Source organism: Xiphophorus maculatus, chromosome 13 (assembly GCF_002775205.1).
Source record: "Xiphophorus maculatus strain JP 163 A chromosome 13, X_maculatus-5.0-male, whole genome shotgun sequence".
Taxonomy (NCBI): domain Eukaryota; kingdom Metazoa; phylum Chordata; class Actinopteri; order Cyprinodontiformes; family Poeciliidae; genus Xiphophorus; species Xiphophorus maculatus.
The window spans coordinates 853006-867463 of record NC_036455.1 but is presented as its reverse complement, the minus strand read 5'-3'; the positions used below and the strand labels follow the sequence as shown (position 1 = coordinate 867463).

At 38.2% G+C, this 14458-nt stretch overlaps 1 protein-coding gene across 2 annotated transcripts in view; it reads right to left on the bottom strand.

Moving 5' to 3' along the window:
* Positions 1–13883, bottom strand: part of dtnbp1 (dystrobrevin binding protein 1) — a 36313-nt gene extending 22430 nt beyond the window's left edge. The window contains exon 1 of one of the 2 annotated variants that reach the window (XM_023344926.1): positions 13505–13883. In XM_023344926.1, the coding sequence (XP_023200694.1) occupies positions 13505–13550 (46 nt within the window). In that variant the 5' untranslated portion in view covers positions 13551–13883. The remainder of the gene's footprint in view (positions 1–13504) is intronic. The other variant, XM_005797380.2, reaches the window with a different exon arrangement.
* Between the last annotated feature and the right edge of the window lie 575 nt (positions 13884–14458).

Genomic DNA, 14458 nt, shown 5'->3' with positions numbered 1-14458 from the left:
TAGAAGCATAAAATTGCATACCACCCACCCCATTCTGTGGCATACATCCAGCAACAGAGAAAAGGCAGTAAGATCCATAGAGAGGAGGTTGTTTTATCTGACAACAGCTGACAGAACACTGTCAAACAGTTAGTCCATCCAGCAAGAAGAGCGCAGACAGGGAGTGAGTGGACTCACCCAGCTCATTATGAGCCTGTCAAACTATCCCCAGATCAAAAGCAATTTGCCCAATTTACCAGTTTACCCCAAGTGAGCAGCCCACATTAATCTGTTTATGCAACACACAGAAAAAAGGTGTAACTAATGTTTGTGGCATGGCTGAAAAATGAGGTTACACGATGTGTCGAAATTAAATCCTAAAGCTAATCAGAATATTGCAGTTCCGGTCTTGCTTCATTTACTGCTGAAATGCAGCTAAACGCGTCCTTACAGAAAGGAATTAAATGCGTCTCAGCGAATGAGCTTAAAAAAGAAATTACACATCCCATATTCTTGTCTGTGCTCAGAGATAAAATACGGGAGAAAGGCACGTCCTAAATCGATGATCAGCCAATTGACTCGGCTAAACTATGCCTGAGTTGGATGCAAATAATTACCCTCTGGAATGTTTCACCAGCACATTAAGCAGGACAGGGCACTGATATTCAGTGTTGGGAAAAGCGAAATCATACCACTCTCCAGGAGACAATTAAAAATGCCAACATTCCAGAAGCAGCCTAATTCAGGAATGGATGAGCTGGTGAAAAGAGGGGCAAAAGCTGAGGAGAAGAGACATTTTCCGACAGGTTAATTGCTTGCCTTGAAGCGAAGCTTTACTCACGCTGATAAAGCAACGGCTTAATGACTGTGCACAAACCTGGCCACTCTGATCCTTACAACCAGGAGGGGAAGGCAAACTAAAGCAGGCAGAAATAAAATACACAAGAAAAATATCTGGGAAACACAAATACCCATGGGCCTTTTCAACCACCTTGGATACTTTGCTCAGGCAAATGAGTGTCCTCTACAAATGGACTCAGAATAGTCAAGTTACGAAAAATGATAAGGCACATGGATACTCTGTAGATATTCACTCCATTCATTTATATCCATTAAATACTTACACTTTAAGAGTCAAAACTTGAATTTTGATGTAACTCTGCAAGCTTCCCTCCTTTTGTTGCAATAAACCCGTCTTTATTGAATGTACATCATCAAAGCAGCATCAAAACACAAAACAATATAATCACAGTGTTTTGTCTCGGTTGCTGTACTGTAGAAACAAATTGAAAACAGTGACAAAAACCTCAGGGATGCAAGATGACGAGCACATCAGGGTTTTACAAATTATTGAAGTATCTCTATTGCTACAATGAGAAGAGAAAAAGTGTGGGGCTTCCAGAGAGTCATGTCTTATGGCCTATTTTTATTTGAATAGTTTGCTAAACCACATCTTTTAGTTGATATAATGAATCTGGCCTTTACCCATCAATCTATTCTATAATGATATTAAATGTTACGGAGACGGCACTGGCTGCTGCAACTCCTAGTTTGTTTGCTTTGTGACCTGATTTGCACTCAAGTCAGGCATCCCTAAACAGCTCAGACCAAGAGATCTAAACAGAGACCAGCCGAAGTACCATTTATTATGTTCTGCAGTGTTCAAAGCAAAGCACCAAGTTTATGAAGCGTGAAAATAACCTTTTTTATGAAGGATTTTTTCTTCTAAAAAGTAACAGCATCCATTTTTAATTAAACAGTAGGATTTCTTATTTGCACTTTCAAATATTTTTCAGCTTCTGCTTAAGATTCAGCTCCCTGAAATAAAACTTGCTTACTCACGCCTTCAAAAGGACTGCATATTTGTTGATTCACTCCCTCTTTAAATAGAGTGCTTCCTGCCTGCTAACTATACAAGCCAATACTGTGAGTAGACTTACTTTAACATTGCTTTCATCTCTACTGATGCATTCTGTCCTCATAGAGTTAACTCTATAAGGAGTCCATGAAGAGACAGAACCAGTGAACAGGGTTTACCTGTGACCAGTGCAAGTTTGAGCGAGAGGAGCGGAATTCAAACAAGAGATGCATCAAACCTGACTTTAATTTTGAAGGCAATCAAGACTTGTTACTGGGAAAGCAGATGTTTGTAAAATAGTAGAACAACCTCTGAGAACAAAAATAAAATTTTTTGCTCTTAGGTTGAAAATAAGAGCTATATCTTAAAGAATTTCTGTCCATCCATTTTGCTAGTTTTGTTATCTAAGGACTAGCTGGAACATGTTACAAGATTATTTATCAACAGGTCATATAAAAAAGGAGAGCAGAAATTTAGGTATTTGTCTAGTCTAAATACCTCACTTCTGTATGAAAACAGTGGTAGCAGAAGAAATACTTGACGTCATTGCAGCATAAAGTCAGTTGGAAAGAAGAGATAAAGCTCTACTTGTTTTAGGCGACGCATTACAACATAACTCAGTTAGGCCATGTTGGAAGCAGTATATATTGGCTTCCAGAAAAAAAACTGATAATTTCATTGGGAAGTAAATTAAGTAGGACACAGTTTTGTTGTAAATCAGTAAAACTGAGACAGAATATTATTCTTCACAAAAGTATGCAATGCATCCAAATACAAACAACCACATACTCACGAGTCTTCAGCTGAAAAACCCTGACTTGAAGATTTTTTATTGCTGCATCTATTCTCTTTGTGCACAAATTCGCCCCTCATCTCGGAATATGTGGTTTGATATGCGACACAGTTGTCACTCTGGGTGTAAGAATCCTCCCACACACATGTTCACTGTGATCAATGTTTCATCAGTCAACGTCAGAGTTAGAGCAAGAACTACTATGGAAGAGATGCGTGCATGTATCTTCATTCAGAGGAGCAGATAAATCACACATTATCTTAAGCACAAGTTATCTTGTTAAACTAGAGAATGAATTTAAAGCAGGTGTCCCAACATATGTTCATTTAGGCTGTTCTATTATTTAAGCTAATTAAGAAACATGTTTTGCAAATTTTGGAATTAATGTCTGTGCTGTTAGAGGATGAGCAGCACTGTGAGAGATACTGTATTTCTTTAATTCGCCAGAATCAGATGAGAAAGACTTGAATAAAATTATACACGCAGATCCATGGCAAAAAGATCTCTTAATGACCTCTTCTGTCTTAGGAGAGGTCATTAACTTTTATCGCTTTGGATAAAAGTAAAAGGTCCAGGTAGCAAATAAGTACTATCTGGATTACTTGTAAAAATAGATCACACGGCCGCCAGAGCTATTTCAAGCATTTGGCATGATGAGCTGAGTGCATCTTTAAGAATGAAGGCTCAGTTTCATACTGTTGTATGGGACTGAGCAATATCATCTGGGTCTAGGCAGCAACATATTGGTAATTGTAGGAAAGCAATGCTGTAGCGTTGTTTACACTATTAACATGCATCGTGAAAAAAGGTCAACTGACTCAACCAAGTGTCAGAATCAGAGAATGTTATAGTATAAAACAGGATATTATGTGAATTTCAGGATTTGTAGGATCATAATTCTCAATAATCCATCAAAAATACTTTACTAGTAAATAAAATAACCAATTCCCAATTGTTAGATATATGGGTACAAGATGGTTTGTTTGCGCATACAAAATGGACATAGAACAGGACGAAATTGTAAAGTGTTGGTACTGGATCATGCCTGTACCTGTCCCACCTGGGATCAAGGTGGCAAGCTGACCTTGATCCCAGTCCCACTCCATCGAGCAAACATTGAAATCTGCCTCTTATGGAAAAATTGGCCTGTATTAAGTCATTAGATTTTGTTGAAATCACAGCTTCTCACCAGCTGAGATGCTTGGGATGGAATTTTTGTGTGCAGGGATGTCAAAGAGGCAGCCAAGTGGGATAATTTAACTAACTGTACAAATCTATACAAATATGATTCCTTCATGTACCCAAGAGCTTCTGTTATGTAATACTATGACAGAGTCAATTGAAGGCAGAGGCTGAGATTATGTATAGGTCTATGTCTGCATGTTGAAATGCAACAATAAATGGATTTAGCTACTACTATGTCTTCCCAGCATAATTTAAATAAGTCTTCTAAATTTAACTTATGCTACATTCTTCTGATTTTAAAAAAAAGTAAAGAATAGAGCTGACGTCCATCTTGTAGGAGACTCAACTCAGCAGAAGAAAATGATCTGCTCAGATCTGATCAAAATTTTATCTTTTTGCCAAACTTCACCTGGTGGAGCATATCAACCTGAACACAGCATCCACAAAGTGAAACATGGTAGTTGATGTGCTGAAGTTTCCACCAGCAGCACAGAAAAGCTGGATTATAATTGTTGAATCTTATTGTTGATGTTCTTGTTGATTTCCTGTTGTGGGTGGAGATTTACACAAGTGGGCGCAATCTGCTAATAAAAGGCCACAGGTTGCTCTGATGAGCACTGCACTCAGGCCAAACGAAACCGAAGGCTATGTTGTTTTTCCTTCGTCACGACCCGGCATTTCCAGCCCTTTAAAGATGGCAGCGTCAACAATAATAGTTCAGAGCAAAATATTTTCATGTCACATAGCGACCCAATCAAAGTCCAAACCAAAACCGCAAATGTGAAGTTTGTAATAGTCACATCAATCTATATGAATGATGTTTCCACAGAAAATAATAATATCAAAGACAATCTAAACATAGTTTTAAGTTAATACAAGCCACTTTAACATTTAGTAGCAACATCAAAGTATCTCCAGTTTCACATAACAATCAGTGCAAGGTGTTCTGTTTTGTGCTTCATCCAGGAGACAAGAAAACTCATCACACTTTTGGAAAAAAAACACCTGATTAGTGCCACAGAGACTATGTGCCGCCCTGACAATCCATCTGTTGTTTTGTTGTACCTGATTTCCAAACCGTCACCTAGTAAACAGCACAAAACCCTCCCTCCATCCGTCACTCAGAGCCATACTGCAGGCAGGTTTTATGTGTTACACGTCTGACACGTACCCATTTATCACACACCAAATGATAATTCTGTCAACAAACTCTGCTGAACAAACAACATACAGGAACATCTTTGCAGAACCACCAACAGCTTTTTTCAGACAGAATTGCAGAAATGTTGTTGAACATGGGGTAAGAAAGAAGGAAAGGATATATTTGTGACACTAAGTCAAATTTGTTAATTTGTGTTACTGAACATTTAATTTAGTTAAAGGTCAGAGGAAGGTAGCTGCAAACCAAATGCTGAAAAATTCCTTTTTGGGGTGTTTGATCCAAGACAAAGAAATGCTGACTGTTTAACACACCAAGGATAGCAAAATGCTCCACGGTACAACATCAACACATGTGTTGAGGAGAATTACATTTAACTGTATAAACTAAATACATTTGTATTTCCAGTCAGCTCAAAATGTTGCTGAATATCAAACCAGGATGTCAAATCTGAATCTGAACTCAATTATCTTTTTTTTAGAAGTATTATTTTTTAATTTTAGCATTTTTTGAAGCTGATTAAGCAATGGCTTAGAAATGAGTAGATTGGAAAAACAACCAAACACCCAAAAGAAAAACCAACTGTCCAAGATCACTTTATGAGACTGCTATTAAGTTTGTCACTTTCTAGCCAAAATACAACAATCTAGGGTGACAAGACTTTTTCACAGCATTACCGTGGAACAGCTGGGTAAACATATGGCTGTAAAGAAAAATGCTTAAACACTGTATACCTGCAGAACACTTTCCACTTGCTGGAAAATAAAGAATAAACTCCATCGCACAGCCTCACTTTACAGAGAGTTTGGTTTCGGACCTAATTAGAGGATCTCTAGCTGTCTTATCGTACGTTCACTGCTCTAAATTTTTTTTCTCCCCACTTCCCAGAGGAGTAGGAGGAGAGGAGAGAAAAATCTGACACCCCACCTGCTGAGGTACTTCACACAGGGAAGGAAAATACAATCTGAACGCCATCTGTGACCACAATACGAGACAAAAACGCAGATTATATCTGCTCAAGTTCTGATAACAAAATAGATGTGGGAATTTGATATCTACAGTATCTGTAAGAGAAAACAAACTGTAGTCTGCTCACTTGTCTGTTTGTATAAACCAGTGTATTTCTGCACACTTTAACGCAAGCTGTCATCCACGTCCCCATTTAACAGCATATCCAGACACATTTGCGAGGGTGTCTGAAATCTTCTGACAGCTGAATTCAAATTGATCTTCCTCTTTTTTCACCACTGATGCATCTTCTGAAACTAAACAAGTTCCAACCATGCTTGTAAAATTATACATCAATCAATGTTGCCCTTAAGTTACAGTTATCATTCAAGTATTTGCCCTTTTGTCCTGCGTCACAAGTATATTTTTCATTATGATGACAAGTAACATTTGATTTGTGGATTTTACTGGGAAGGAAATCAGCAGAAAATTACTCTTCGTCACTTCATTGATATGAGTAAGACTAAGTTTTAAGGAAAACATTTGAGTTGTATCTAAAAAAAGATTTTGAATATCTTAAGGTCTCGACGTTAATACTATTTATAAATATGGTTCCAAGTGCAGTTCTATATAAATTTTTGTTGCATTACATTATATTTCTCTTTCTCTGTAATTAGTTTGAACTTCTTGACTTCCATATAGAGTTGATATTGCTTGGTCGTTGCTTGGTCCACCTATATTTAAAACTAATCCTGCCATTTCTATGCTGCAAATTTCTGCTTTTTATCTAACGTCTCATCATCCAGCAGGGGAAGCTCAGGTCTCCGGGAATTTGGTTATTTAAAAAACAGCATGAGAATCTTCAATATCCAACTTAATCTGGAGATAAAACTGGTTATCAGAATCCTCTCTAAACCTTTCTGCCACAGCCGAGTCTGCAGATGTTGTTCTAAAAATATACTACAGTAATATAAAATATGGCTTCAGGGGCCCCCTGACACTTGGGCTGCTGGGTTGTGTTTACTCTTAGCTGCAGCTTCATGCACATCGAAGGTCTAAGGCAAAATACAGTTTGCCTTGCCTTCTTTGCAGCTTGCTAACCCTTACAGAGTTGTTGATTTGCACGGTGAGACCTTTCAAAAATGATTTTGAAGGCATGAATCTTAATTAGACTGAGAAATATGTTTTATGAGAGCAACATTTTTTTTTCAGAATGCAGCAGTTTACTGACCTGTGTGTGACCACAATAAGTAGCTTTGACTGGCCTGTTGCATGAAAATCCCATCTTATCCTTTTAAAAGTTGCACCATGGCAGCAACTTTGATTTGCTTTAGCAATGAAATATATTTTGAGAGAAGACTTATATACATGAGTTTAAAATGAGCAGATTGAAGAGTGAAGTCAGTAGCATAAGCATTATACAGTGCAGTTGAAAAAACAATTCATAGAATTACAGGTGTTTAAACTCTGACTATCATGTTACACGCTCAACTTGAGATGGACATTTTCCAGATGAGGAATGTCATTTATTTGGGAAGAAAACATGTTAGACATGGTTTTAAAAACCAGCGCCAGGATCAATTTCTCATAAATAAACAATAGGATCCTAATTTACATTTCTACCTCATATGCAGTTCTGGTTGGATGTTTTTACATAAACTTATTGAGAACATCCATTTTACAATAATTTAGGACTTTTAATTATTTATTTGAATTGGGTAAAATGAATATACCCGAGTGAAGTAATTTTACGCACAGTTTTTAATTAAATGTTCAAAATTATACGTGTACTCCCAAATGTAAAACATATATCCAAGCTTGAAGCATAACCATGCCTGTGACTAAATCATACATGAATATGTTTTATGCATGTTTGGAGGAACATGAAGGTTATCCTCTGTTTGGCATGCCCACTCAACATAAAATTTACATGAACCTAGAAGAAAATAATAAAAGTATGTGGTGTAAGTCAAAAATACTAGTTTTATTAATCATTTATTGTTTTTAAAGAGTTGAATAATCTTTCCATTGTGGAGGATGGTGTTGCAAATTTCTTCTTGCAGTCTGTCCCCATCACCACTGCAACAAACTACAATTTAAAGAGCAAAATAAATACTGTAGACTCAAATCCCATCATTTTGTTCATTACCTTTATGCCCTGGACCCTGGAAATACTGCCTTAACAGCTTTTTGTTTCTAAAATTCATGACTTGCCGTCATCATCCATCTCCCCTCAGCTTCACCTGTTTCCCAATTTATTCTGCCTCCTCTGCAGTTTATGCCTGTCATTTCGCTTCTTGTTTACCAATTCTTCGTTTCATTGAGTTATATTCTTTACCACCCAGCTTCTACTTCCTCACTTTTTAATTCTTTTATCTGTCATCTGTCTTCAGTTGTCTGCTTCTTATCGCTTTCTTTCTCCCTGTGGCAGTCTAACACGCAGAATCCCAAAAGCACCTTTGGTGAGAGAACGTTCTGGCTGATAGATTATGATCTGTCTTGTCATTACAGTTCAGCAGAATAAACAATATTAGTGTTGTGGAGGAGACATATTGTCTAGGGTTTGCCAACAGCACCTGCTATGCCAGGTGGACACAGCTTGGGAAGAAGAAAGATGGACACAAGGGACAGAAGGTCGGAGACAGAAAATAATAAAGAAAATGCAAAAGTAGGAAGTAAGCTTGGCAAAGAAAATTAACTAAGGTAAACGGCTTAAAAGTGCCTGACCTTGTAAAAAATTGAAATATAATAGAAATTAATGTACTGTATGTATGCTAAAAAAAATAAAGCGAAAACATAACTAGTTCTAATCGTTGAGGCAAAACCAAAAAGTGACATGCTGTGGCTCTCTAAAGTGTGAATAGCCCCATTCAAATGCTAAATTTTTCTTTTACATTTAAAAAATTGTGACATATCAAAATGTTGTACCTATATGTTGTGACATTAACACAACCTAATTCACCAGAAAAGATAAGACTGGAATAAGGTCAGAGAAACTGCCAAGAAGTTGAGAGCAAAACAGAAGAGTTTTTTCAATAAACACAGGTTTAGTGCTCTATATGTGTCTGTAATCCTCTCCCAAATATGTCTGGAATGAGCAGCAGAATTCTTTTCTCTTATATGAAACCTCCAGATGTGGCTAAAATTTCCAAATGACATGTTTGGTACAACCCCCTCCCCAAAAAACACTCCATTTCCGAGAAAGAACATCATACCCACCATCGTGCTCTGGGTTACTTTTCTCCTGATGGGGGTGAGGTGTTTGTGAAGTGAATAAAGCTGTGAATATTTCCAAGTTTCAGTAGTTTTTGCTGAAGACCTCCAGTTGTTTTCTAGAAAGCAGAAGACGAGGAGGGAATTTCATTTTTTCAGTATCGCAGTGAGTTCATGCAAGTTTCTCAATCGGTAAAAGAAAATTAAAAGAAATCAAAGTTTTGGATTCAAACTAAATTTAAAAATGTTAAATTTTGACTTACACAGTAAACAAACAGAATACCTCCATATGACAAAGCCACTGCCATCTCCTCAACCTGACCTGACAAATAAGCACTGTCTCCATACACTGCCACCACGTTTACATGCTATTGGAGTACAAGTCAATTATCAGAGCTAATCACTTTTTCTTTATGTAATCCAGACCTCATGAAGAAATTAATGCATGAAAATCTATCTTGTGAAAGACACAAGGGACACAGCAGAGACACAACTGTGTCAACACATGATTCCAACAGCAACTACATTATTTAAAGTGTTAGAACTTTAAACAAAAGCAAATATCTGTACCTCATGAGATGCCATCTGCTTGTTTTTAGATGTTAGTAATTCTTCCTTCGATTATTTAATACTCTTGACTTTATTAAGATGAGTAGCTACAGTGTTATTAAAATTGTATCTCAGTAAAAGTGATAAAGAGGGGGAAACCGTAAGTGATTAAATTTGATAAACATTTGTTTTGACAGAAGGGTTGTGGTTTGCTTTCCCACATTAAAACATTGCCTCGTGACTTCAGCCATCAGAGACGGTGGGAGAGCTAGTTACTCCATCGTAGTTCAATAGTCCAGAACCCTCTTATTAAAGCAGCACAAAAGACTAATTATATCTGCAGTGCTTTGATTTACATGCAATTAAAGTTTCATGTGAACCCAGATAAAGCAGACGAAGGGGTAGGAGGAGGACGGGAGAGAAGTGACAGGCTAGAAGAGGTGGTGGTGGTGGGATGAAGAAGAGAGAAGATTAAAGAACACAGCAGCCACTGAAGCAGATTTCTTAAAGCCGTAAGAAAGGAAAAGAAAGAACGTTATTGACAGCAAGAGGTGACGAGGAAAGAATAGATGGGGAAAAGACCAGAGAGGAGAGGACATGTGAGGCAAGCCATCATTTGGCAAGAGAAGTGATGACACAGCACATCCATCTCAGTGGCAGGTGCCTGCTGTTGCTCCTTTAGAGAGGAGAGATCTGCCTCACTGCCACAATGTCAACAGACTACACCCAGTCAGGCTGGTCAGACTATAAATACTGTTCATTTTATTACCTAAAGCATGTATTTAATGAAATGACACAGCAAACTATGGTATTAGACATGCACACTTTGCAGAACTCTATCTTTGGTGATGTGCGTTATTTTATCAGTCAAATATAACAACCTGAAGTCAATACATGCAATGTTAGAGCAAAGAAACGTGTTCCCTCTCCCAGACTGTGAGAACAAAAGATCAGGATTCTGTTCTCACAGCTCCTGTTTGGAGAGTTTGTTTTCCCCATATACAGTGTCCAACAAACACTGTGACTGAAATATGAAATATAGGTTTAATGTGTTGGTGTGGTTACTACACTGACGGACGCTGCTGTGAAGGAGATCAATGACAACTTTGCAAGAGTTCTGCACTTGAGATTCTTGCAAAGTATGAAATGTCCTGAACAAAAAGAACTTTGATTTTGTTCTTACCACCTCAAGTAAGAGAACAAATGTTTCTATTTTGTGTTTTTCACTTTGACCCCATGTTTAGTAAGTATTTAGAAAACCTACCAACTCGAAAACAAACAAATCTGTTTGGGGTTCTCTTTTTTTAATGGATGTTTATGTGAGCAACACACTACCTCATAATTTCTTTGGGATTAATAAAGTACCATCTAACTTTATCAACGGTGGGCCTCATCCTCATCCTAAAGTACTCACAGGTAGCCCAGTGAGTCACTGATATTGTTGGATAGACCAATAACCCCAAACGTCATACACAGCTACAGTGGCAGATTGTTACAATTACATGCACATGGTGAATTATCTAAATTATTAGGCGTCTAATTTTGAACGACTAAATTTGGTGTCAGGGACAAAAAAAATAAATCCTAAATGAGACATCATTATGGTAAATGTTTTCTGGTGATTGAGTTGTATCGTGGATTACTCCAGATTAGGTTTCTTTCATCTTCAGTCATTTATGTTTGATACTGCTATTATGCAACTTTTGATGTGGTAATGTGGCCAAATATGAGCTATTTTTCCTGCTTGAATATGAAACCTGTGCTTCATTTTTCCTTTCGCTAAAGCTGTTCTCTAGCCGAGACCCGATTCCTCAGCATCCAGATTTGGTTATGTAACACTGTAGTTTGTAAGTCAGTAATCGTACCCTGGAGCCTCTTGATATTTCCATTTGAAGGCACTGCTCCGTGAGAAGGTAATGTGATGGATGCATCTTGACGAGGAACAAAACAGTCAAGAGAAATGGGAGGGAACCCAGAAGAGTGAAACATGCGATAGTGAACACATAGGTTTCAGCATTACCGAGCCAAGCAACATAATGTCCAGATTCTGCAAAATAGAAAAAAAATATGCCTGTGATCCTAAACATACAAAAACAGGCTTCCCATGTGTGTGGATGTGTCATTTGATGATCATTAACGCATCAGCCAGACATACCAACTGTTTCCGGGTGAGCTTCTCAAAGGCGAAGGTCGTAAATAACGCCCAGAAAATAACAGAAGGGAGAAAGGGAATGGAAGCTAGATGAGGGGGGAAGGCGTAATAACAACAAAAGCAATAAAAGGAAACCCATTTTCCCAGCTGTGATCTCTAGCTTCTGTACAGACAGTCATTGTGTGTATGCCTGTGAATGTGAGCATCTGTGAGTGGATCTGTTTGAAAGAGATTTTTTTTTGTGTATATGTGCCCACTCAGCCCGCAAGTGAGTCACATCATCTTATCAATCACCCACTTACACTTAAACCCATAATGCTTTATTGTAATGACAGAACCATCCAACAAAGTTACAACAGACTCATAATAAACATTTAACACATCTACACTCACAAGCAGAATATTTTACTTTTTTTACATAGGCAGAAAAAACCATAACCTGGACAAACGGAGACTAAATATAAAAATAGGGTATGTTTTCCCCTTAGTTTACAATCAAACCTAGCAAAGACTGTTCTCTGTAGGATGAAAGTGAAAAGCTGTTCAGGTTGAGAGAAGTGAATGACACCAGTATGTCATCTGCTCCTTTTCTTTCCAGTGAAAAGGATCCAGCTGGCTTGCATGTCAATTGATTCAAAGCACCTTCCAAATAGATGTACAGCTGGAGGCGCTCCAGGGCTGGTGTAAGCACACCCATGCACACGCCGCCCCCCCTCCACACACACACACACACACACATATTCCCCTATTATACAATATTTTAAGCGTGCTTCTACAACACCATCACATGCATATTTATTTAATTTTACAGGTGCATCTAAATCATTTGAAAAATAATCAAAAAGTGAAGAACAGCGATGTTATGGTCATTAAACTAAACAATCATACTTATTGCAGTAAGGGCAGATGCCAAGTAGGCTTGGAAAATGAAATCAGCATCTCCGTGAAGTCAGCAGAGAGAGAAACATGAAGTGCTTTAATTTTTTACGGCTTTGGAGTCAATAAAACAAAGTGGAAAATATCAGCAAATGGTTCCCCAAATCATCACTGACTGTGGAAACTTCACTCCGGACCTTAAGCAACTTAGTTTCTGTGCCTCTGCACTCTTCCTTTAGAGTCTGGGACATTGATTTTCAAAAGAAAAATGTTTATTTTAACTTTAACCAAAAAGAGAACTTTAGATCAAGCAGCAACATAATGTAACATAATTTCTGCATTCAAAATAATTTTGTTACCCTTATACAGCATATTTTACTGCATTGCATATAAACTGGATTCTGTGTTTTTATTACTAATAGGGCATAATCTTCAGGAATAAAGATAAACAGGAATAAATGCTTTAAATAGGTCAAGCACATTTTAAATAACCTTTAGAATGTTTCAAACTAGTGAGAGTCCTCTGTATTGTTACCAATATATTTGCACAAAAAACTTAACATATACACACACACACGTTCACCCACAACACATTTGGCATTCCTAATGCTAATGAAACCTGTGTTCTGTTTCATGTTTCTTAAATCAATTTATCTTTCACTGGGTTAAAGAACATGCCTGGTTTTGCTCTAATGGCCTTGAAACGTTGAAGAAGGTACCTTTAATAGAAAAGCCTGAAAGATTTTTATATATTTGTATACAGAGATGATCAAATTTAAATACATCACTTACAAGAACTCCTTTGGCTTCCATCTCTTGCACCAGGTGAGGTGGACATCCCGGCAGGACGCTGCTGTTAGTCCTCGCCAGACAACCAAACTGGAGGGAGGGGAAGACTGACAGCACAAGTATTGTACACCACAAACTCCACCGATCACGACAGATCCTGCCCACCACGCATCCTCGCTGTGTCTTTCAGTCAGTGCACATGCTCCTCGGTACAAATGATGCTCATGCGCACATTCTCGCGTGGATTAACTCACAACAACCCTTGCAAACTGGAGTGCTGGGCGTTTTCAAAGAATGCTGGTCGCCCCAAAAGACAAGACACGTGCATGTATGGATCGACACTGCACCAGCGTCTGCTCCAGTGTGGGGACCGCTGAGGTTGAGGAGGGGAGAGAGAGAGAGGAAGAGAGGTGCAAAGACTGCTGGAGTGTACCACTGGCTGCTGCTGAGGGAGGGAGGATGTAGAAGAGGTGGAGAAAAGGGTGTGCACATCAGCAGGAAACGAAATAAGGAGTCGAAATGTACTCTGAAACTATTTATTTTGCTATTTTATGACTAACTGGTTTGAGGTGCAAGTTATTTTCACAAATGATAAAGTTGATTCAGTGTGATAATGTTAAAAAGCAAACAAAAAGACACACACTTGTTCCACAAGGTTACATTTTTTCTGCACACACAGCTACATTTAAACAGCCTTGCACACAGAACACAGCACCAGCACAGAAATACACTTGTGCACACACCCACTCTGTGTGCCTCCACTGCCTGAGGGGGGGACATTATAATCCTCCTCATTAGCATGATGCTGTGAAGAGCAACATAAATCCACCTTGCTTTGTCTCTCTCATACGCCCTCATCCCCTCCTTCAAGTGCAAGTCAAGTGCAGGAATCAAAGACACAGCTCCCGCTGGTCTGACTTTGACAGCTTCTTTCTTCATATCATAATGGCTTTTCAA